General features: G+C 36.9%; 1 protein-coding gene across 2 annotated transcripts in view; it reads right to left on the bottom strand.

The window, feature by feature from the left end:
• The window catches only part of LOC129414293 (multivesicular body subunit 12B), a 34,199-nt gene extending 8,861 nt beyond the window's left edge, over window positions 1–25,338 (bottom strand). The window contains exons 1-6 of one of the 2 annotated variants that reach the window (XM_073868287.1): window positions 25,189–25,337; window positions 21,691–21,806; window positions 18,192–18,293; window positions 8,684–8,780; window positions 7,440–7,569; window positions 6,576–6,683 (exon numbers count right to left, since the gene is read on the bottom strand). In XM_073868287.1, coding sequence (XP_073724388.1) covers window positions 6,576–6,683; window positions 7,440–7,569; window positions 8,684–8,780; window positions 18,192–18,293; window positions 21,691–21,801 — 548 coding nt within the window. In that variant the 5' untranslated portion in view covers window positions 21,802–21,806; window positions 25,189–25,337. Of the gene's footprint in view, window positions 1–6,575; window positions 6,684–7,439; window positions 7,570–8,683; window positions 8,781–18,191; window positions 18,294–21,690; window positions 21,807–25,188 lie in introns of both variants that reach the window. The other variant, XM_073868288.1, reaches the window with a different exon arrangement.
• Between the last annotated feature and the right edge of the window lie 395 nt (window positions 25,339–25,733).

Raw genomic sequence — 25,733 nt, 5'->3', positions numbered from 1 at the left:
GTTCATGTTACATAATGCATTTACTAATGTGAACAAATACAACTTTTCATATCATATTATTCAGTACCCATAAACGACTAATCCAGGGTCTGTTCTTTTCACACAACAGCTTACAGTCACAGCTATACAAACGTTATGTATGAATATAAACCCTGAACGAGCAACTCGAGTTAAACTAGTGTACAATTCACACAGGATGCCTGTAACCATAGTGAACGAAATTGAATGATTGTACCTTTATCAACTAAATATTATGTTACAATAGAGGCAGCGCTGATGTGCTATTTTATGCGCAATGTTTCTGCTGTTTCCTTTCTCCTAAGACCTAAATGGTCGTGTTTATATGAGGATATTTGCAAAGACGGGATTTTTGAGGCATATGTGTTATTTAAGGCCAATAAAGCGGCAAAAATACTCACAACACAAGCTCAATGAGAAACGAATACGCGGCTTGCGTGCTCCTTTGACACAGAAACAGCGGATGCAATTAGCAAAGTTGTATGTGTTTGAATGGCTTAAAATCACCTGTTTTTAAACTGCGGTGCTTAAATATATGGACAAATGTTACGTTTGTGTGACCACACGCAAATGCAACTGCAAGAACCGACAGGTCGATGACATCAAAGTCCCGCGAGAGCATTTCGGAAGCAGTCTCCTCTTATGATTCCTCGTCAATCTCTCTGACGGGATTTGGATGTCACCTGCCTCTTGGTTCTTGTGGCGCCACATGAAGTTTACCCACGAGTTCAACATACCCATAGCGGCTAGATCAGCATAGCATTAAAAAACGTGACGCGGATGATCACGTACGTGAGAAATCATTTACCCCCAAAATACACGACCCCTAATGTAGTCATACTGTGCGGAGACACGCAAGTTACCTGGCTGTTTGGGTTTCTTTGCCCCCGAACTGAAAGGCTTGCCAATCTTCATCATTTCGCTAAGCCAAGTCAATCTCCATTGGTCTTTTACACCTTTATCGATATTCAAAACCGGAACCTTCCTGCTTTATAAGTTTGACCATGCTAGCTGAAAGTTTTACCTCAGCTTAACGGGATACAGTCAGAAAACCTGAAGTGGATCCGGTGCGTAGTAATTTCAGTACGCTCACAGTGGAGAGAGGAACGTGATTTGGCTCCACTCCAGGCTTTGATAACATCCCAGAGAAAGATCTTTGATTATGTGCCCAGATATGCTAAAGCCCATATTTAAACGAACTAACGCGAACGCAGATAGAATTTCAATCAGAATAGGACACCTGATAGTCTGAAAAAAATAATACCTAATTTGGAAAAAATAATACCTCTAAGCCGAATTTAACACTTTTAATGGCCTTAAATTTGACAATTTTGATTTATCACTTTTTAATACTTTTTAAAACCCCGCGGACACCCTGCTGTCTGGATGATAACTAGCCAGTTGATAAAACATGTGTCTGTGAGAACTGCAAGTGGACTTATGTTTTGGGTTTATTTAAGCCTGTTATTGTATTCGTCTATAGTTCTTGCAAATTTAAAGTAAATTAGCTGGTGATTTTGTTGTTTGAGCAACCTGCTAGCTAGGTTGCACGTGCCTGTTGATTCAATATAATTGTTGAGCTCTCTTGCTCACGTTATTTATGTGCATTATTTACATGCAACAGTAGTTACAATCCTTTAAGATAATGTTATTAATAGTGGGAAATAATCAGTTTTTACAATCTTCGCGCTATCTATCATCGTTCGCCAGACGTTCTAAAACATCTGCTTCAGTTTGTGTTTATTAACCCTATAGTTTCACTTCATCACGCAGCTTTTCCCGTTAGAGGTATCTGTTAAAAACATTTAATTTATTAATTATCTAGTATGTGTTCGTTTTCTGTCATAGTTTCTTCAAAATTAAGTTGAGTGTTTTTATTAAAAATATTTTAATTTTCATCATAACGTGTACGCCCCACCCCTTTGATTGCCACACCCCTGGCCACGCCCACCCGTTCAACCCTACCACCTTAACTAACACATTTTCTGCGGGAAACCCTGTGTGCAGTTATTACATTATGAGTTGCTAAAAGTTTTTATCAATAAAACCTTGTATTTGTTAACATAAGTGAATGCATTAGCTAACAAGAAGTAACAATAAGCTATACCATTTTTGCATTTATTAATCTTTGTTCTTGCCAATACAGTTATTCATGTTATTTCATGATGAATTAACTAATGGTAACAGTTAATACCTTTAATGTTAATAATGTATTAGTAAATGCTGAAAAATATATGTAGCCACTAAGATGAATAAATGCTGTAGTGTTATTCATTGTTAGTTCATGATAGCTATGCATTTCCTAATGTTAACAAATACAACCTTATTGTTAAGTGTTACCCATTTCGGCTGAATATATAGAGAAATCTATGTTGGTAAATTTCAGTGAAGCACTGAAATAGCAAAGGAAAGTGAGATTATAACAGTTTATAATATGCAGTATATCTGCACAAATATTTGCCGAACTACCAGCAAGATAATGGGGTCATTAAACATTTATTTCTTATTGACCGTTTAATATATTTTCAACAGTAAACATAAGCGTTTTAGTCTTTCAAACACTGCATATTCAGAAACAACACCACAAACCATGAACAGCTCTCATCATTTTTGTGATTTACTGTTTTCTACATAAAATCATGCTGCTTAATGTTAATAAAAGTATGTGAAAATATAACCTTGATTTATTTAATATTGACTCAGCAAGATAATGTCAAAGATTAAAATCAATAAGAAATCAATGAGTGAAATCAAACTTTGATGCTCCTAATCTCATAAATAGATTATAACGCATGGGATTTCACAGACAGGGTCACACTTTTCCCATATTTTAATATAGTTCTAAATCAAGCACATTCCAGATTTAATTCTGTTATACTTCATAAAACAACAACAAATCAAGTAGGTCCTAAAACCTCTTAAGCCCGGGATACACTGCACAATTATTGGCTGTCCCAGACGAAAGATTGCCATCGTGAAACAATCGTCGCGATTTCTGTGATCGTGGCTCTTCATCGGTGGTCCTATGTCGTACAATGAGAGAGGTTCAAAGACGGCCGGTTTCTCGGTCTTGTGTCCAAAGATAGCCTACGATAGTTTTCTGACAGTGTCAGAAATTCGGCATGATCACCGCACAGTGTGTTTGCTGCTACAACCTGCGCGCCGGTATTTGTTTACCACGAGCGCATGCTGGTGACGTTGCGCAACATGTGACGCTGTCGCCGAAGCTTCCGTGTCACCATCGTACAGTCTACATTGCCTCTCGTACCCGATTTTAAACGATACATGTTGCACAGTGTAATAAGGTAATGATCTTATAGGAGGGCAAAAATCGTGCAGTGTATTCTGGGCTTTAGATAAGAAACTTTGAAGATTCACAGTTTTTTACTTTATCTCTAATCTAACATTGCTTTGCTTTCTAAGATACATTGTGCAGATGAACAGACTGCAGATTCACAGATTGCAGATGGACATTCACACAGATGTAGAGCATGGAATGTAATAATAAGTGCACGGTCTGCGATCACAGCAGGGAAGTGGGAATCATCGCTCTGAGATACAATTTATTCTTCCCATACTTGAAAAGTGGCATTAAAAGGGTGAGGAATTAGCGGGGTGAGACGGAAGTGTGTGAAAGTGTAAAGCAGGATTTAAGAGGACATCAAAGGATTCTCTGCTTTAACTGCCCCTACCAAAAACACACAGCACAAAGGGCTTTAAACAAGCTATGAAGCCATGGTACGCTTAGGAAGGTTTGTCCTATTGCACGCAAGTTCAAAGAACAAAACCTCAGATGGAGTTTTAGGCAGAGATCACTGATATGAAAGTAAAGATGATCCTAGAGACTTTGTAAGAATCGATCTCAGTCAAAAAAGGCGCTGGTCCCAATTCGATGTGATCAAAACTGAGCGAAAAATACAGTATGCCATACGTTTTTGGACCGCAACTGGGTGTTTACTTATTCAGCTGATGAGATATTAAATATGCTTGTGTAAGATAATAAACCAAGCAAACTTGCAACTAAAATTGACAGACAGAGATCACTTTGAATTTCATCCACTTGGATTGCAGATTTACCATTCCATCTATGTATACCGACCGCTGTGCCTCCACGGCCCTCTGGCACATTACAGTTGGCACCATCTACAGTACTCCTACATGCCCCCAGCCAACCTCTCCACTCTACCAACCACTGAGAGAAGCAGTGATTGTTTATTTACTATTTACCGAGGAAAAACCCAGCTACTTCCTGCTTATAAATAATTGACATGTTTGAGTTGGATGAGGTACAAAGTCACTCTCGCTATCGGTCTTCAGACCTGCAGGCTGTGTGTTTGTGTGTGGCTATGGGGCAAACTGTGTGTGTGTGTTTCTGTGTTTGTATGTCAGACCACACAACAGACTAAGCTCTTCTCACGGTGGTCTCTCAAATCACTTTGTTGAACTTTAGAGTCGTGAAGGAAAACTTGCCATTTAGCAGACACTGCTTAAGCCACCTGCACTGTGTTGACAATCCTCTAAGGAGAATCTGGGGTTAAGTGTCTTGCTGAAGAGCAAGGCTGTGATAAAGCACAACTCATCTCATTGTCTTATCAGCATTCTTAACAACCATTAACTCCCCTCCCTGTCATATTATTATGTCACACCTAATGATTTTAACAAACCTTGACACCTCGGCAAAGGACATACTCTATGCAAAAATATTCTACAGCCTTGAATTTACAGCACAGCTTTAAAACTTGATATTGCCTGTATTATTAGTAGAGATGCACAGATATAAATGTTTTCCACCAATACCAATAGCCGATTATTCAGACTGATATCGGCCAATTCTGATAGTTTGGTGGTTTTATTAACTTGCATTAACTAAATTCTGAAGATTACATTTTCTGAATTTTATTCATTCATATAATGATCATTAAAGGCACACTCCACATTTTTGAAAATATGCTCATTTTCCAGCTCTCCTAGAGTTAAACATTTGATTCTTACCATTTTGGAATCCATTCAGCTGATCTCCGGGTCTGGCGGTAGCATTTTTAGCATAGCTTAGCACAATCCATTGAATCTGATTAGACCATTAGCATGGCGATAAAAATAACCCAAGAGTTTGACTTTTTTGTAGTTACATCGTGTACTAAGACCGACAAAAAATTAAAAGTTGCGATTTTCTATTCAGATATGGCTAGGAACTATACTCTTATTCTGGCGTAATAATCAAGGTCTTTGCTGCTGTAACATGGCTGCAGCAGGCGTAGTGATATTACGCATAGGCAAGGGCCGGTATGAGATTTTGGCAGTATGATATAAGCAAAAATACCACGATTTCACAGTATTGCGGTTTTGACATTGCACTACTAAAATTTTTAGACGACGCCTACGTATACAAACAACAACTTTTTAACTGGACAAAATACATTTTATTTTTAAGCAACATACAACATGTAAGCTGGGTAAAAACAAGCCTTTTAAATAATAATTTTCTTTCAAAAAAAAAATTTTTTGTAATATATATTAAATGTAAATTACATGACTTAATGATTTAATTAATTCTGTGTAAACACAGCTCATACCTTGGAAACGTTATCACAGAAAATGTTAATGGTTTTGAAACCTTGACTCTAAAACCTTGGTATACCTAGAAACCGGTAATCTGCCCATGCCTAATTATGCAGCACCTGAAAATAGTCCCCTGCTACTCAAAGTAACAAGGGGACTATTTTCGGGCAGTGCGTAATATCACTACACCTGCTGCAGCCATGTTACAGCAGCAATGTCCTGGATTATTACGCCAGAATAAGAGTATAGTTCTTAGACATATCGGCATAGAAAATCCCAACTTTTAATTTTCTGTCAGTCTTAGTACACGATGTAACTACAGAAGAGTCAAGTCTTATATAGGAAAAAATATCGAAACTCTTTAGTTATTTTTGAGCACAATGCTAATGGTCTAATCAGATTCAATGAATTATGCTAAACTATGCTAAAAGTGGTCGCGCCAGACCCGAAGATCAGCTGAATGGATTCCAAAACTGTAAAAATCAAATGCTTAACTCTAGGGGAGCTAGAATGTCCCCTTAATATTGAACATTAAACTAGTGATGGCTCTTTACATTTTCTATACACAGCTCAAATTCATTGCATTTTCCTGTTCTCTTTTGATTGACAGGATATATCGGCCATGACTATGTGCTGTTTTTAAACTACCAGCCGATAACCGTTATAGTGTTAAAAATGGCTCTTATTGGCCGATACCGATTATTGGCTGATATACAGTATATCTGTGCATCTCCACATATTAATTCTTAAAAACTTTATAGGGAAAAAGTATACACAGTTATATTTACAAACCCGATGAGGGGCTGATATTTCGATGCATTATGCCAGAAGAGGAGTACATTTTAAATGGGCTTATCAGCTGAAAACATTTCTATAATTGACATTTATACACATGACCATAATGCTTTATTGTGGTCTCCAATGTTTAACCTCTATAATTGTTGAAAGTCCACATTTTTGCATATTTTTCCAATTATACTGTTGGTGAAATGTCTTACCTGGCAACATCAGAAGTGTTTGTAGATGCAGACGAGGTTTTGTTTGCTGCGTCCTTCAACTTAGTGATTTTTCCCAACTGACACCAAATCCCCAAACTATTCATCTCTCTGCAATGAAAATACATAACATTGATGCAAATGAAAGCATTTGAGGTCATGTGCTAGTGAATGCTAAATACAATCCAACGCTAGTAAGAAATATCAGGAACTGCTTTAAACGCTGTTAGAGTAGCGGCATCAGTACAGAGAGCCATGATGCCTGTAGCAGGCCGCAGGCACTGAGGGGCACTATAGGGAACAAAAGCTGGTCAAAAACACAAAAAGACAAACTACAAGAACGATTCACTTTGGTTTAAAAAAATTTGGAAATCAGGAAGCATAGTAAACATGGCTTCAGGATATTTACTTTTTTTCTGTATTTTTCTTGGAGGTAAAAATGACCAAAACTTCTGCATCAAACATATACAGCCTTTAAAGGGATAGTTCACCCAAAAACCGCATCTAAACCTGCAAAAGAAGATATTTTGGCACACAGTTGATTGTAACCATTAACTTCAATACTAGGAAAAACAAATACGACAGAATTCAATGGGTACCATCAACTGTGTGCTTACCACCATTTATCACAATACTTCCATAAGATTTTTTTCCTACTATGGAAGTCAGTGGTTACAATCAGCAGTGTTCTTACCATCATTTATCAAAATATTTTTTTGTGTGTTAATCAGAAAAAAAAAAACAATTCATACAGGTTTAAAACAACATGCAGATGAGAAAATGATGACAGAATTTTTATTTTTGGGTGAACTATCCCTTTAAAAACATCAGTCTGTGATTTTAACCTTATATATATATCCATCTCACCCTATATATGTGTAGTTAGCAAGACCATGCTTGGATTTTCCCTGGATGATCAGATCACATATAGCCGTATCAGTAGTGTGTCTGGGGACCAACTTGACACACAACCTTTCCTTCTTCAAAGCCTGTTCCTCTATAAGAAAAAGACAAATAAATAGTATTAGTTAACATAAACAAACCCTAATTATGTCCCATAGTGTCTAAATTTTTCTATATATGGTACCGTCCCAGTCTTATAACTATGAGGTACGTATGCATTATCCAAAGCCTACATTATAGATGCAAACACATTGTATGACCTATTCGTCCTTGGGAAGCACTATAAAAATGACAAACAATGTAATGATCTTTAAAAAAAAACTACCTATTTTAAAAGATTTATTTACAGAGACAAGCTAAATATATATACGCATTAATATTTGAACACCTTATAAATGCAACTTATATGTGCCAGGCCTTGAAGCATCGGATCGGCATATAAAGGCCATCACGATTACATAAAAATGGCATTTGTTGGAAGCTAAAGGGGAATCTTCAGTGCCAAGTGTATAAGAAGGATATTAAGGCAGATTTTCACCACGACTTGATTGAGAGTGAAATGGCGATGCAGTGAGCTGAAGCATCTATTAAACATGGCTTTACCACAATAAAGCTTTGCATTAAAACGCGGCCCGATGAGACTTCATCTTCTTTTCAGTCATTCCTCCAGAACCCGCTACCAGTCTCGCCCATATTACTTCTGGGCCCATCCCATTCGTTCCGAAGGAGCGCCGGGCGAGGGCCGTGTAAATGCAATAATAATGAAAATAATAAACATGCTGCCCCCACTCCCAGAGCCAAAATAATATTACATTCTCAAAGGCACGGTGAGAGGAGCAGACGCTGAAGGAGAGAAATACATAGCACTCAAAAAGCACTAAACCATCAAGGGAATGCATTTCATTAATATTAGATAACCACCATCCACTCCCGCTCTGCACAAATAAATACATAAATAAATAAGCACATCATAAAGAAAAAGCTGGGTTCTGGCAGAGATAAACAATGACTCATCGTTCTCTTCTCCTCCTACCTCCGGGGCAAAATGTTTATTTTACTCTCTCCCACTATCATAAATTAAGCTAAACCTGAGCCCGCGAAACATTCGCATTCACAGCCTCGAGAGAAGCACTCCCTCAGGACGACTAGAGAGAGGCAGGATAAAAGAAAAGAGGAAAGAAGATTATTTTTAAGAAAACTCTGCTTACGGCTATCCATGGTGTCTTGAATTGAAGTGAAGCCCTCGGGCAGAGTTTCTCTCAAGTCCATCAGCTTCATGTCCACCACTACGTTGCATAATTGCTTCTATTTAAAAAAGTGATATAACAGATTATGTAAGGTTAGGCATAATAATGATAACAATTAACTTGTTTAATAAAATTAGATGAAAATGTGCAATAAATACATGAATGAATTTAAGTATGAAGTATGTATTTTTCAAGTATGCACATGGTACTAAATGTACTTTGAGGAAATCAGTATATACCATAAATACTTCTTACTGGCCATTAAAATGTAGTTTTTTATTTAAATATATTTGTTTGGTTATTTTGTGTATTGATATAATTTGTCATTTTTTCAATTTTTGTAATTAAATAGCTCAGATGCAAAACCCGCTAGGTGCATCTATGATTTCTTGTTAATTAGCATATTTTATCCAACTCTTAATGGATTCTACCTAAATATAGGTATGGGCCGGTTACCGGTTTCAAGGTATACCGAGGTTTTAAACAGCAAACATTTTCAGTAATACCGTTTGCAAGCTGGGTTTACACAAAATTAATTAAATCATTAAGTCATATAATTTACATTTACGTTTTTTAAAAGAAAATTATAATTTAAAGGCTTTATTTTCACCCAGCATACATGTATGTTGCTTAAAAATAAAATGTATTGTCCAGTTAAAAGGATGTTGGTTTGTATACGTCTGATAATAACACATTATAGCAATGGCAAAACCGCAATACTGTGAAACCGTGTTTTTTTTTTTTGCTTTAGGTTATCATACCGCCAAAATCTCATACTGGCCCATGCCTACCTAAAAATAGGTGTTTATGAATAGCCTGAGTGCAGGATTAAGTGGATTTGATGCGAAAGTATTTGATGAACGTATGGTACGTGTTGGTTACAATCATTATCTAATTTTTGACGGAAGTGACGTTTAGTGGCTTTTGCCTCTGAACTCTTCAATTCATGATGTTTGTCTCTATATCGCCATCTTTGTTTGAAAGAGAAACTGCAGGCTACTTTGCAAATTATTGTAACAGGCCAATTTTAAAAAGGTGGGAGTGGACATTTCTGTGGGTGATTTACAAGGCGCACATTAAGAAAAAGCTTATTTCCACAATGACCAATGCAATCTACAAAGAACAGCACAAAATTTTAAAGGGGGTGTTCAATGGTATTTCAAGCATTCTGACTTATTAACACAGTTATAGAGTTGTTTCCTCATGCTAAACGTAGACAAAGTGTCAAAAAAGCAGTTGAACGTGTTACAGAGTATTTCTGTGCCGAATGCACTTCGCCAGGGTTCGTACAAGTTTCGGAAAGTTTTTTTCGATTACAGGTCCAACTGATGTTTCAGGGGTTTCTATACATATCACTTCTTTTTATGGGCACTTCCCCCGGAAAACCCCGCCCACCCATCAATCAGCGGGAGATGCTAGAGCTTGCAAACATCTTATCACGCGACACAGCTTTGTTTAATTTTAAAACTCAACAATGGCACGAAAGATGAAGTGTGTTTTTGGATGTAAGGAGAAGAAATCCGGCTTTTTGGAAACAATGGATATAGTTTATTATCCAGGGTAGCAGCAGAGTTTTTCGTGTGTGTTTGATGCGCTGGACTTTCCCAACCGGGTCACAAGTTGCATGTGGTAAGTAAGACTTTTGCCTTATGTTGGAAATAGGCGTGTGCATATTATACAAATGACACGAACATGTAGTAAACCATAAGTTATAAGAGCTATATAGTGTTGCATGACTCGTACTCGCTCCACCCGCGGTAGTAACTCCTCCTTCTTCATTTTTTCATACGTTATCGGAAAGATTTGGTAAAGCTAATCTTTCTTTTATAAATCTGATTAAACTAAAGACTCTTCGGAGAAATAAAGGATGTAATACTACTCTATAGGTACTCCAGATTAACATCAGAAATGCAGAAACAGCGTGTGTTACGTGAGCTTTAAGATTTGCTTTTCTAGGCGTTTGAATAGTGGCAGTGGGTCGCTTCACTTTTGGGCCAGTCGTTTTTTTTTTACATTTGTCACATTAGTGAGTCTATCTTCTCTTAACTAACACTACACGCGCAGCCTCTGCATGGGTTGTACCATGTAAGTGAGTTCCCCCCTCCCCTCTCATAGAGTTGGTCCATAGCGTGTCTTTTCCAAAACTTTTCTCAGGTAGGCTGGGCCAGCCCTACCGTAACAGTATGCGTTTCAGGGAGGATGGGTGGAAGGAAGAGGCCAGGAGGGGTTGTAAAAGCCAGGTTGAAGAAAAGAAATGTTTTGGAGAAGGATGCTGTCAAATGTGCCAAGCTTACCGATTTATTTTCAAGAGGACAAACACAAGTGGTAACAGGTAAAGAGGGATATGCCTAGTAGTGATTACCATTAGCAACTTAATTATTTGGCTAATACTGTTGTCCACCTATTCACAAGCAAAATATAAAATTGAATCAAAATATTGGCCTTTTGTGTATCACCCAATACATGGCGATCCATAGACTATGCAGTTTAATATTGATAACAAAACTCAAGCTTGATCTGTGTATGCAGTAAAATTACTTTTTATTATTAGTTTATTTTAATTACTAATTATTTTTTGTAGTGAATAAGTATATTATTATTTAATTAATATTAAACCTTAACATTATTTGTTGAACCATTGTATAAATAAAAACTACACAAAAGTAAGAGCTGTACTGTTGCTTCATTTATCCAATTTGGCAAAAGTGCTCACTTGAAGTTCCACCATGGAAAAAGTGGGCTGGTCTTGTGCCTCAAAGGAATAGTCAATTTTCTTAAAAGAAAAATCCAGATAATTTACTCACCACCATGTCATACAAAATGTTGATGTCTTTCTTTGTTCAGTCCAGAAGAAATTATGTTTTTTGAGGAAAACATTGCAGGATTTTTCTCATTTTAATGGACTTTAATGGACACCAACACTTAACACTTAACTCAACACGTAAGAGTTTCAAAGGACCACAAACAATCCCAAACGAGGCATAAGGTTCTTATCTAGCGAAACGATTGTCAAGAAAGGTAAAAAATATACACTTTTGAACCACGGCTTTTCGTCTAGGTCCGGTCCAGCGTGACCTAACGTAAATGCGTAGTGACGTAGGGAGGTCACGTGTTACATATATAAAACGCACATTTGCGGACCATTGTAAACAATAAACTGACACAAAGACATTAATTAGTATCATTCCACATACAACAACGTCAGAACGGTCCTCTTTCAACACACTTGTAAACACTGGGGCGGAGTTTCGTGTTCGACCTCTGTGACCTGTTGACGTCATGACGTATTGCGTGAGGTCACCAGTGTTGGGGGTAACGCATTACAAGTAACTTGAGTTACGTAATAATATTACTTTTCTGAAGTAACGAGTAAAGTAACGCATTACTTTTTAAATGTACACATTAATATTTGAGTTACTTTTTCAAAAAAGTAACTCAAGTTACTTTTTTATATTAATTAATTTGATTAAAAAATATGTACTTAATTAAACTAAACGTATGCACTCTCTGTGCCTGTGTGGAAACAGTTTGAGTCAGAAACTGAGATGGCAGGCCAGAGCTAAACATTTTTGTGATGAAATATGCAATTTCTGAAGGCAGAACTTTTCAGTCATAAAAACACCTGCAAGGCCTGAAAGAGATCAAGCCTCAGCCAAGAAAAAGTAACGCAAAAGTAACTAAAAAATAGTAGCGTAAGCATTAGTTTCCATGAAAAGTAACTAACACAATTAGTTACTTTTTTTGGGAGTAACTTAATATTGTAATGGATTACTTTTAAAAGTTACTTTCCCCAACACTGGAGGTCACGTTGACACTTTCAGGACAGGAGGAATATGAGAAGTTGTGGTTTAAAAGTGCATATTTTTTATTTTTCTTGTCATAATTTACAATCGTTTCGCTAGATAAGACTCTTATGCCTCGTTTGGAATCGTTTAGAGTCCTTTGATACTCCGTTGAAAAAACTGTTAAGTGTTGTGTTAAGTGTTGGTGTCCATTAAAGTCCATTAAAATGAGAAAAACCCTGCAATGTTTTCATCAAAAAACATAATTTCTTCCGGACTGAACAAAGAAAGACATCAACATTTTGGATGACATGGTGGTGAGTAAATTATCTGGATTTTTCTTTTAAGAAAATTGACAATTCCTTTAAACTACCTGTCTGAAAAGTGGCCCCACTCCGGCCCTGAATAGTGGCACAAATACCAGTAAACTGATGAGTGCAAACCATTTACATACTCATCTTCCTTAAATTCTGTGTCTGAAAATGAAACTCCTACAAATGCATATGCAATAAGGTCAGTCGCAAAAATATCATGCCTCCATGCCTTACAGTGCTAATTTTTTACTGTGCGCCATTAAAAAAAAACTAACAGTAGTGTTGCACCAGTATAGGCAACAGAGGCGTTTGCACTGACGCAAGCTGTTAGTAAATCTGGACTCATGACATTTTCCGTGAAAACGTACCCGACAGTTCAAATTATAAATAATTATTGTAAATTTAACAGATGCGAATTGGTGTAAGATGTTTTTTATACTTGCTCAGTAGCCTTCCTAACAAGAAAAGTTATGGATTGCAGCTTAAATTGACAAAATATTTAACTGTTTTCTCTGATGTACATTGCGACTAACAGCTATGGTCATTGTTTCACTTGCAACATCAGAGTCAGGTTCTCTCTCTCTCTCTCTCTCTCTCTCTCTCTCTGTAAAACACCACCAGTCAGACAAATATAAAAGCAATGATTTCCTTCCTCATTGTTCCATTTTGATGTGTTGCCACATGGATTAATGGGAAAAAACTGACGGCAAAACTTTCACGACGGTGGACAAATGTTTGCTTTAGTAAACAGCTTACTTGTTGTTTATTATTGATTCAAACTATCTTAGTTTCCAATAAAGTTATCAGCCAGCAAGCCTTTTTTACCCGCATTTGGCCCTTGGTCTAATTCTGGTCACCGTTTATGCCTGAAAAGCCTTTTGTAGCATTTTGGAGACCCACACATGCACACATTCAAATTTGTTGAATCAGTGCCCTCTTTTAAGCATGCATGCACCTGTGTGTTAGCCATCATCCTCAAACGCGACAGCTTAGCACTCAGGCCAGTCGATGGCAGGCCAAATTGCTTGTGCTTCAGAACAGGGAGTACTTGAAAACAATCAGGAGCTGTTTAGTTGACATTTTCAAGCATGACTTTTTCCCTCAGCCTTCCAAGCCGTTGCTCATTATGCCTCCATTTTTCGCAGTAATAAATAGCAATAATCCAGCGAAACCCCTGAAAGCGTGCAGCTAGCGTGGCGTGACGTGACGGGTCCGACATTCCGCATACCGTCGCTAGTGTTGCCTGGCAGTTATTACCACTACAGAGCATTTTTATTCATAGTTTTTTATTCTGACTCGCGGGTACGAATATGGATGAATGCTATTACTATGCATGAGTCCTGCTTTTTTCTTTTAACACTTTTTTTTTTAATAAAAGACGCAGGAGAGATTTTTTCCCATCAGGACCTGACAAAGGGCCATCTACCTCCAACCCTGAGTATGATAAATCACAAACTGTTTACTTCCCACCACATAATTCACTGGCTAATTCTGCAGAATCTGTTTTTGTCATAGACAATTACAGTGGGGGCCACTTTGACTGACAGACAAAATAGCCTTTGTTGATGGCGCTGCCATGTTTTATTAGCGTCAGGGACTTCAAAACAGTACAGACACGCATTTTAAGACTGCACGCTGGAGAGGTGGCGGAGGGGACTGATGTGCTACATACTAAAACTACAGCTTCCATTGCACTTGATCAACAGGCAGGAGTTTGCAGGAATTGGTTGTTGCAAACCAGCGAACATCTCTTAACCCTTGTGTGATTCCATTGAGATTCTATTCTATTAATCTGTTTAAGAAGCAAGAACCCTCAATTTACAGATTATTTTCATTTAAGTGTAAAGATTTTGAGCACATGTACAAAAGGTTTTAGTGTTGTCAAAAGCCCTGGGTCTTTGGTACCAAGTTGGTTCTAAAAAATATAAAAAGTCATTGGTGCCAGAACCAACGCAGAACCGGTTCTACCGGAACTGATGTGCTGTTTGACAGGTTGTCAGCTGGAAACTTTTCATAGACACAACAAAAAATATAATGATCCAAAAATCACAAAAAATGTGCAGATCGCGTACAGAAATACTTAAGATTTAAGGAAAATCAGAGAAAGAATGAGCGAAGTGTCATGATGAAAGAAGGAGAAACACATTAACTATTTCCCCGCCATTGACGAGTTACCTTGTCAAAAACAAATTTTAATGTTAGATTAAAATAAAACACCATTAGTGAGCTTAATGGTTAGTACAGTACCAGCAATGCTAATGCTCATGCTGTCAAGTGTCCTTATTAACCATTTAATGCTTTAAATTCTTTTACATGGGTAAAAATAAATGAGAAATTTAATACAGAAGAGACTTTTGATAACCTTTATATACAAAAGCTAGAAAAATAATTGAAAATAAATGTAAGAACATAATAAATGTATGGCTTAGCAATGTTTGTCATTTTATCTTTACTAATCAGGTACTTTAATCTGTAAATGTAATATAATAGCTTGATTTTGTTATTATGTTATATGTTATATTATGTTATAACAGTTAGTGCCAGTCATTTAATGTTGTATATTTATGCATATGTTCAACCAGTTGTCTTACTAAAGTTTATTGTATTTGTCTTTTTAAGCAGCAGACTGATGATGATGTTCATCAGGATGAAGGACCCCAGCAAACACACACAGACAACCGCTGGTGAAACCTTTCAGCAACAAATACATTTTATACTTGATGTATAAATGTAAAGTAAATACAGAATGACAATGTTTTTATATTATTTTATATTGACATTTAACTTTATTAAAAATAATGTGTTTAATTAGCACGTTTTAGTGTTTTGCAACCGAAATTGGTACCGAGAACCTCTGATTTTTACTGGTATCGAATTCAATTACTGAAATGTGGTACCGTGACAACACTAAAAGGTATGATAATTTTCCTTAGGGGTATAAATGATCAAACAGGTAAACATGACTGAGTGCAATGAATACTACTAAGGAATATTGTGACTAACAAACGATCTTCTGTATATAGGTAAACTAGTGTAACAAATAACATCAAATAACAACAGCATTTACCTGAACAGAGATAGTGTACATTTTCAGACCATGGGCCCTATTTTAACGATCTAAGCGCATTGTCTAAAGCACACAGCGCAACGTCTAAATGAGCGTGTCCGAATCCACTTTTGCTAATTTAACCAATAAACCAATGAGAGTCTCAGCTCTCATCCCCTTTAAAAGCCTGTTGCGCTGGCGCTATGTCTAATCCCTATTTAGATGACGGTCTTTGTAAACTGAAAAACTAAGTGGAGGAAGAAGATCCCCAGTTTAAGATTAATGTTAAATAATTGTGTTGTTTTTCACTTGTATTGAAATTGTATTTTTCACTTGTTATATTTTATTAAAACCTTTAAAAATCGTTTTCTTTTAGTAATGGAAGTAAAAAAGTAGGCTTGTAATTGCCTTAAATGTATGGCTATCCAATATCATCAAAAAATAATTTACAAGTATGTCAGGTAAGGTTTGTGCTCTAAAAATACTTTATTTGTAACAAACAGGAGATAAAGAATTTATCTCTCCGCACGTTCGTTTCAGCACTTGGACAGCGTTTTTTTAAGCAAAGAGTTTTTTTAATCATTACTTAAAAATGTTTCTCATCTCACCATATCCGCAGGTACAGAGTCATCAAATACAATAAATCCGTGAGGTAGCATTAAAAAAAAAAAATTAAAAACAGATGCATTTGTTTAAAGCAAAGCATTTATTTACTTACCAGGCTGCAGGTGAAGCAGCTCTTTGCGCCTTCTAACGACTCATAATTAGTCCTCATTTATGTCCAAGAGACTAAATAATAATCTTTTACATTCAATCCTTTAATCTTTCATATTAAAAAGCGTTTTTGTGCTGCTACGCATTCATGTACTATGTGATAAGCAAAACCGCGTTGTCCTCCCGTTTATAGGCGCATATTACTAATGCGCTCTTTAAATAACAAAAAACATATTGCGCCATTGACTTTAGACTTTAGATCATGTTTTTGTTGGTGAATGGCGTAGTCTATTTTAGTTGCCTCAAAATAGCAACGCGCCAACAATGCGCCTGAACACACCTCGTTTTCAGACCACAACGCCCATGGGCGCAAAAGGGGGCGCAAATGCATTTGCTATTTAAACAACGTGGCGCTAAACGTGAAAATTATAATTGCGCAGGGTGGAAACTAGCGAAAGACACTTGCGTCACGAAATGCGCTGCATTGCGCCGGGTGTAAGATAGAGTCCCATATGTTAATGTGATTAAAAGGAAATAATATAAATTCACAAAAATAAAAATTTGCCTACCCATTATTTAGTTTCTTTTTATTTGTTGAAAATAAAAAAGATATTTGATATCAATGGTAGGTACACAGTTGACGGTTCCCAATGACTTCCATAGTAATTATTTTTCCTACTATGGAAGTCAATGGGTACCGTCAACCATCATGGGTATCTTCTGGTTTTCAACAGAAAAGTGGTTTTAACATAGATGTAACACTGAATAACAATGACCCACCAAACCAAGCTTATTATTAGCCAATCTATTGTTGCCACCCTCACACAACGAAGGATAGAATTTTTGAAGAATCTTAATTAACAATACAGAAAGATTTATAAAAACACATTTGCTGTGTAAGCTAAGGCAACAACAAGGCATAAAGACTAAAGGCACGACAGCTCAAGTTTTGCATCGCTCACCCTAAATAAAGACAGATAACCTAAACAGCGTGAACAGGCTGGCACTTGTTTCTTTCTGGGACAGAGATACCTGCACATAAAAAGCCACTCATTCTCAATTTAGCTGAGCTGAACGAGAGGTAAATGTTCAAAAAGCCACAATACACGGAGGAATCATTGGTCTAGGTGCCCCTTTATAAGCCATATTGGGATGTCTGTTTGATGTGTCATATTCAATAAGCAAGAATTCCCGTAATCAAAAGTTTGCCATTTTTGGATCTTGGATGAATGGCTGGGATGTATCTGAATCATCTGCAGGCCAGGGACCAGTTTAATTGAGTAAAATGAAATCGTAAACTACAAATGCGGAGAGTCTCACTTATGAATAATCATTAACCAAATTCTTTTGGGAGAGTTGGATATCAACATATTTTCAAATGCAAGGAATTTATACATCAAGTAAAAAAATTCTCAGACCGTTCTAAATTCAGAGTGGTATTTGCATTCATCTTGGATACTTAAAGGACGTGATGTATTTTGAAGGAGTTTGTGATCAAAGATCTGTGCAGAACCCTAATGAGAGACGAACTGAAGCAGCCGAGGCCAAACACGGTCCATGACAGTGTGTGAAGAAATTCGAAGAAAACTCGTGACTTGAAGATTTTCACTTACATTTTTCGAGGCTCGGCTGAAACACAGATAGCGCGTGACCTTGGATTTGAATATGCTGTCCTTCCAAAGGTTGGCGTCGAAGCCATCTGTTGTTTGTGCAACCTACATGAAAGGAAAAACAATACCCAGAGAAGAATGCATTGAGGTGTGATCGAGTTAATGTATGGATGCCATGTGTGTGTGCTTTTTTGCCCGGTTCTGTGCATACTTGGCTTAATTAATGCTTTCTTGAGCTCTCGCTCCATCTCATTAGAGCCCGACACAAGTGAAGAAAGTTCCCTAGACTCTGAAAAAGCCTAAAAATACCACCAACCTCATGGGACCACAAGGATCGCATAAGACCTCACAAAGAAGGCCTTAAATGAGATTATACTGTGCGATCTTTATAGAGAATCAAGTAGGTGACCTAATGTGTGCCAAAAAATTACTATTTTGTCCACATTTCAGTAAATATAAACTTGCATATAAACTTTCAGGAAAGATTGACATCCTGACAGGGAATCGGATATAGAGGACAGACTGGTGGATGGATCCGGCAAGTGCAGCGGCGTTGACTCGAGCCAAAGCTCCCAGAAGGAGTCTATACATCAACCACGATTCCCTCCCCACCTTCTCACCACCCTCCTCCCCTTACAAGACAACCCGTCCTGGCCACTTTTTCCAGGTCAGTGCCCCGCTCCTCCTGTCAGCGTAAACAAAGAGCCGGAGCTGTGAAGCCCAAAGTCAAACAGGGAGGAACCAGGCACCAAAGGAGTCAGTATGCCACTGCGCAGCTGGGGCAGGGTACGCACCCTGAATGTGGAAACAGTTGCCAAGCGCTGGGACCAGCAGGGTAGAAAAGAGACTTCTCCTTCCTCGAAAAACCTCAATACTTCGTACTTAATAAAGAGACACTTGAATATAAATCTGTCGTATAGGATTTTCTGTCTGCTGTTGGTTAGTTGAGCAAATGTTAAAGGTAATAATAAGAATGCATTTCAAATCAAAACTCGAAAGGTTTTGCTATAAGCAGCTTGCAAAAAACATTTGCACTTACATTTAGTCATTAATATGGTTATTAATAACAACATGTTTGTTTGCGTAAACAAAGTAAAGAAGTAGATGGATGAGCTTTTAAAAATCAGTTCCCAACTCTTACAAAATCTAGCTACTAAAAACAAAATAAATGTTTGTTTATATAATAGGTCTGGTTTTCAAATTGTATTGGCTAAGTAATGCTGATGTTTATAACAGCATTTGTGCATGTATAAATATGCCTTTACATTTTGGCTGATACTCGGTACAACGGTACTCGATCTTCTGCGCTATTGCGTAATTTAGCATTATTAAGTTTTTAATAAATAAAAGTGTTTGTTTGTGCAAACAAAGTGAAGCAGTTGCATCCTGCTTCATGTGATGGAGGGAAAGGCCAAGCGGAACAGGGCCCCCGAGAGCACGGCGGTGCCATGTGGCGCGCACCGGATCCTCAGTGCCAGTGGGCAGAACTCAAGCACCGTGCCAACCCACATACAACCCACCGGAGACGGCAACAGTTGGGGACGTGCGGGGTGGGGCGGGAAGTGAGGGAGTGAGAAGAAAGAAAATGCGAAGGGAAAATCGGAAAGCGGAAAGGAAGAACTCTAGCTACCCGTAAGCCTAGCATTAGGATTTTTTAACACAGTGTTTGCTTTGTGCTTTGTTTTATTCACAAAACTTCCACTCTCTCTTTATGCCCTGCTCCTTTCTCTCTGTTTTAAACACACCCACTTACACAAACACACCCAATACACACAAACACAAAGGATATTCCTAGAGGCCATTGATACAGTTGTCCTAGTTTCTCCTCTCAGTGCTAAGGGATTGCTGAGAGTTGCAGAAATGCTGGAGAACCAGCCACCCTTATGTCACTGCCATTTGAGTCCTAAACAAACAAGGCACGGTGGTGCCAAGCTCTGCTGGAGATCTTATCAGAAAGAGTTGTTAAAGTGTCTCCTCAGGCCAGACAAAAGGAACAGCTTTAGCCCTCATCAGAGTTAACTTAATTAATAAATAGTGTTTAAATCAATACATGGAGAACATATACTATTATTAAGATAGGTCTGGACTAATATTCTTCTTTCTTTTAAAAAAATTAAATGCTTAATTTTTTTAGTAGTTTAAAAATAAATGCTGCCTATTTTAAATTCTGTTTTTTGACAGCATATATGGCAATAAACGTGGCAAGGATTCATAATAGGTTAATCCATACACACGTTGGGGAAGGGGCAATTTGGCATCTCCAATCCCCCTAACCTGCATGTTATTGGCCCATCTTAATGTGCTACCCACTGAGCCACTGTGCCACCCATTTTATCCTCTATACCTTATGAGGCGGTTTCCCGGACAGGGATTAGACTAGTCCTAGACTAAAATAAATGTTGCCCAAACTAAAAAACTAATTGCACTGACATATCTTAAAATACATCAGTTCCCTTTGTTTTGCCTCAAAATGCACACAAGTAATGTTTTTAGTAAGGCATGTTTACTATTTCCTAATTAAACTAAGGCCTAGTCCTGGCTTAAAGGATTAGTCCATTTTCTTAAAAAATAATAACAGATAATTTACTCACCACCATGTCATCCAAAATGTTGATGTCTTTCTTTGTTCAGTTGAGATGAAGTTGTGTTTTTTGAGGAAAACATTCCAGGATTTTTCTCATTGGACTTTAATGGACCCCAACACTTAACAGTTTTAATGCAGTTTAAAATAGCAGTTTCAACGCAGCTTCAAAGGACTCCCAAACGTGGCATAAAGGTCTTATCTAGCAAAACGATTGTCATTTTTGACAAGAAAACACAACTTCTCCTCTATCTCTGGTCTTGTGATGCGCCAGCGCGACCTCACGTAATTGCGTAATGCTGTGGAAAGGTCACGTGTTACATATATGAAACACACATTTGCGGACCATTTTAAACAATAAACTGACACAAAGACATTAATTAGTATAATTTGACATACACGTCAGAACAGTCCTCTTTCTCCACACTGGGGCGTAGTTTCGATACGTCATATGTCACCTCATGATGTGATGACGTATTGCGTGAGGTCGCGCTGGTGTGTCACAGGACCGGAGGAAGACAAGTTGTGATCTAAAAGTGCATATTTTTTATTTTTCTTGCCAAAAATTATATTTTTTATAATTATAATTGTTTCACTAGATAAGACCCTTATGCCTTGTTTGAGATGGTTTAAAGTCCTTTGAAACTGCAACTTTAAACTGCATCAAAACTGCCAAGTGCTGGGGTCCACCAAAGTCCATTAAAATGAGAAAAATCCTGAAATGCTTTGCTGAAAAAACACAATTTCTCCTCGACTAAAGAAAGAAAGACACCAACACCCTGGATGACGTGGTGGTGAGTATATTATCTGGATTTTTTAAAGAAAATTAACTAATCCTTTAAGCTAATCCCTGTCCGGGAAACCAGCCCTATAAGATCCAAATCACAACTATACTTATATATTTGGCAACTGCATACTCACAACATTGTAGTCTGCTGGAGGGTCTTTCTTGGATGCAAGCACACTAATATCAGTGATGGCTTCAGGCTGCAGCTCTGATATAGCGTTGGAAATGTCCTGAAGATCTGGCATCCTCCCTGCAAAACAGAAATAACACTGTAAAAAAATTTGTTTAACTTAATTTGTTAATTTAAAACAACATGAAAAACATAACGATGATACGACTTACTGTACTGGTCTATAATTTTTTACAGTGAAGCTTTCAGTTACACACATACACTTTTGCTTGCATTTAACAATGATACAACAAAAATGCAACATTTTCTTATATTAAAACAACTGAAAATACAGGATATTAATAAAGTAAACCATAGTAAGATAATACACACAATTCAGAGGTGTAAACAAGGCGTGAATTTATCATCACATGACACAAGTCTGTATTTTATGTTTTGGTTTCTATAAATATATTTTAAGACTCTTATTGCATTTTCAAGCCACTGACTCTGTGCTTGACGAAACTGGCAATAAGTGCACAATTTGTCCAAGAAATGAATCAGTATTCAAATTAGGTGTAAGCTGAATCTAAAGTGTTCTACATTGGAATAAAATGAAATGTTCATATCCAAGCATATATTAATTTTCAATTTTATAAAATTATATTTTTAAAAATTGTATATACTGTGTACTATACAGTATATAGTGTTACTGATATAATGCTGTATCTCTATAAGAGAGGCTTTAGTGTTGGACTAAGTGATTGTAACGTCACCGCCCTAATGGTCGGGCGTAGGAGCCTCCTAAAGCAAATGAAACAATCATGCGGCAGGTCTCGTTCGTACACTAAATAAGCAGCACAGACACAGACAATAATACTGCTGAGGGCCCAATTAGCAGGGTAATTAATTACAGCAAACCTTTTTTCCTCTGTAATGAGCTCCAGATATATGGAGTGGGCTGACGTTATGCTCTGAACTGTTTCAGATGAAATGGTTTTACCGGTGGCTGTATATAAAGATGAGGGATCTTCATTCTCGCATTAAACTGTGGGAGTAAACTTTTCACTACATAAATGCCACCAGCAAATCTCTTCTGGAAATGGCGTAACAATAGCCTTCACACTTTTCTCTCGTCTCTGTCTACGCATTTATTGAGATGCTGAGGTTTCTCAGATTATAGTTTACTAGTTTGTGTGTTGCTGCATCTTATTTTATTAGCTACAACTAAAAAGTTTAAAGGGACAGTTCACGGTGTAGCAAAAATAATTTTTCCGGCCTCCGTATTAATACAATTTTGTTTATGACTTCTTCTATTACATTTTTTTAAAGAGAGCTGACCCTGCTTCTTTATAAAACATTAAGGTTGAATAAATGACAGAATTGTCATTAATCAATGAATTGCCCCTAAGTACTAATTAGGCATAAATGTTGTGGTTTACCTTTAAGGCCTTGAATGATAATAGGCCTGCGGTAAAAGCCAGTGGACCCAACATACGTGATCTAAGATGGACTAGCAATACAAACATAATTAGGCTAAGTAAATAAAGTCTCTCTAAACAACAAGCCAAGGCAATCAGATATTTTCAAGGAAATCTAGATCAATCGTTGTCTATTTTTGTCCCGAGATGCTTCAGTCTAATGCGTATGCATGGCTCACCAAGGATTAGTGGCCCGCCTATGCGGAGGGTCCTTTGCCCTTTTATTAAATTACGCTTAAAGCGACCAACTAGAGTAAATGACACAGTTATTGCATTCAATCTAAATGTTTACTGAATTTATTGCAATTATGGTTATTAAATCTAAAGGATTTACCGAGACAGTGGAGAGTCTATGTATAAAAAGTCGGTCAGAAGAACTTATTAAGGGGAACCAAGGATGGCAAATTAGCTTAGGGGAGGAGAATGATTTCTTTCTTGTGTTAATTTGTACACTAATCAATGCGGCCTTTTCCTAGTGCTAGGCCATTTGATTGTAAAGCTACGTTAATGGAGAAATAGAGAACAGCCTGCCCAGACAGGGCTGCGTTTCTAATGATGCACACTCATCTTATAGTGTCTGCATGTTAGTGATCAAACAGAATGGAAACTGCTGCAGATTGAGAACTAGAAGAGAATTAGCCAACGCTCTTTTGAGGACAACATCAAGTCAATGGAGATGAAAAGTCTCATAATGAAGGTTCACCCACATGAAAAAAAATAATGTACTGTAGTATATTTGATATTCACTATAGTGAAATTATACAGTATTGTGTGAACCCCACCATGGTAAATATTAAAGTGTACTACAGTATTTATCCCAGTTTATCAATTCACTAGTTAATAAAAAGAATACTTTAAAATTTAGTAATTACTATAATATGCTACAGTTTACTATACTACTGAAGTATACTACAGTACTGTTTATCAATTCATATGCTATAATGTAAAAAAAATCATTGCTGCTTTATTTTTTTATCAACTCAGATTTACAAGTCATTTCAGAAGAGTTGTTATAACTTAAAATATAGTTGAACTTATCTCTTGTCAAGATAATAGTAAGTTGACATGACTTGTAAATCTGAGTTGATTCAACAAAAAAATTATTCTATACTACTACTATAGCCTACTATAGGCTTACAGTGCATCAACAAAGTGTAATTATTATAACACACCACCGTATTTACTACAGTTAAGTATTCTACAGTATATACTACATTTCTATATTAAATACTACAGAATACTATAGTATAGGCCTTCACTAACAAAATGTAGTTTTGTTAAACAGTAGTTGGCCTTCTTACTATATTGTATACAACAATATACTTCAGTTTACTATAGCAAGTAGTAATTAATGGGGAAACATATGAACTATATTATCTGATAAACACACACATCATTCTTAAACCCGGAGTATGCTACATAAACAAGCGGCTTTCGTGGTCAACACGTAACTTCCTGTAAACTCTGCTAGGAATAAATAACAACAAAGTACTTTTAAAGTAGTTTATTTATACAAGCAAAATAAACAACACGTAGATTACCCAGGAGACCAAAACATTTGTTATTTTCGACGAGGTATTCTATAGAGAATACAAATAACGTTTAGCTATTCTATATTGCACGCAAATGTAAATATTTAGACAGAATGTAATTATTAACAGAAACACCCTATATCACCTCATCATCTCCAAAGATTTAACAACATAAACTGCATACTGTTTGAATAAAGAGTATTGTGTTTTAATGCCGTTCTTAAACAGATTTAATCACACTCTGAGTGTATTATAGTAGCCTATACAGCACGGTTTAAGATACATTGTTTAACACACACGCGCGCGCGCGCGCGTTAACTCGCGCACTGTCAGCAAGTGCGCGAGTTAACGCGGGTGTGTGTTTGTTAAAACAAAGTATCTTAAACCGTGCTGTACACGCATATTTATCGTTATGTCTTAATCATTTACACGGAATATAAACCAGAACTTTACCGCAGTCAATTAATCAGAGTGATCGATTAATACATAATCTATTGTTGTTTTTCTTACCTGAGTGAGACGCGAATGACCAGTAAACTTTATTCACAAGCCCGCATTGTACTTGTCACTTCCGGAATGAGTCATTTATCAGTGTGATAAATCATTTACCAGTAGGATCAACAGTAACACGTGTTGTAATGTTGTATGACTGAAATAGGCCTTAAATATAAGTTACTGGTTAATAAAACATTACACGCAGACGTATCATTAATACTGGATGTAAAATACAAACGTGCACTTCATTTAGATTTAATAATGCAATAATAATAATCTTATCTTGATACTTTATAAAACAATATACAATTATAATAACAAGCATATTTATTTAAATAAAATACTATATAATAAATATATTATTATGCATACATGTTACATGTGTTGTTGTGTGTGAAGTGTAAACTGAAGGACACACATGTGCAAAGCTAGTCAAGGTCCAATCACTGGTGTCATCAAAAACAACTAAATATGGCTTTTGAAATTTCTGTGCATTGTTTGTATATTAGAATAAAATAATTTTTGATTAGTTTCCCAAAAAAATACCTTCAGTTGTCTCC

Source organism: Misgurnus anguillicaudatus, chromosome 6 (assembly GCF_027580225.2).
Source record: "Misgurnus anguillicaudatus chromosome 6, ASM2758022v2, whole genome shotgun sequence".
Lineage (NCBI taxonomy): Eukaryota > Metazoa > Chordata > Actinopteri > Cypriniformes > Cobitidae > Misgurnus > Misgurnus anguillicaudatus.
Note: the sequence above shows the minus strand (reverse complement) of the source record. Positions and strands in the feature narration are given on the sequence as shown.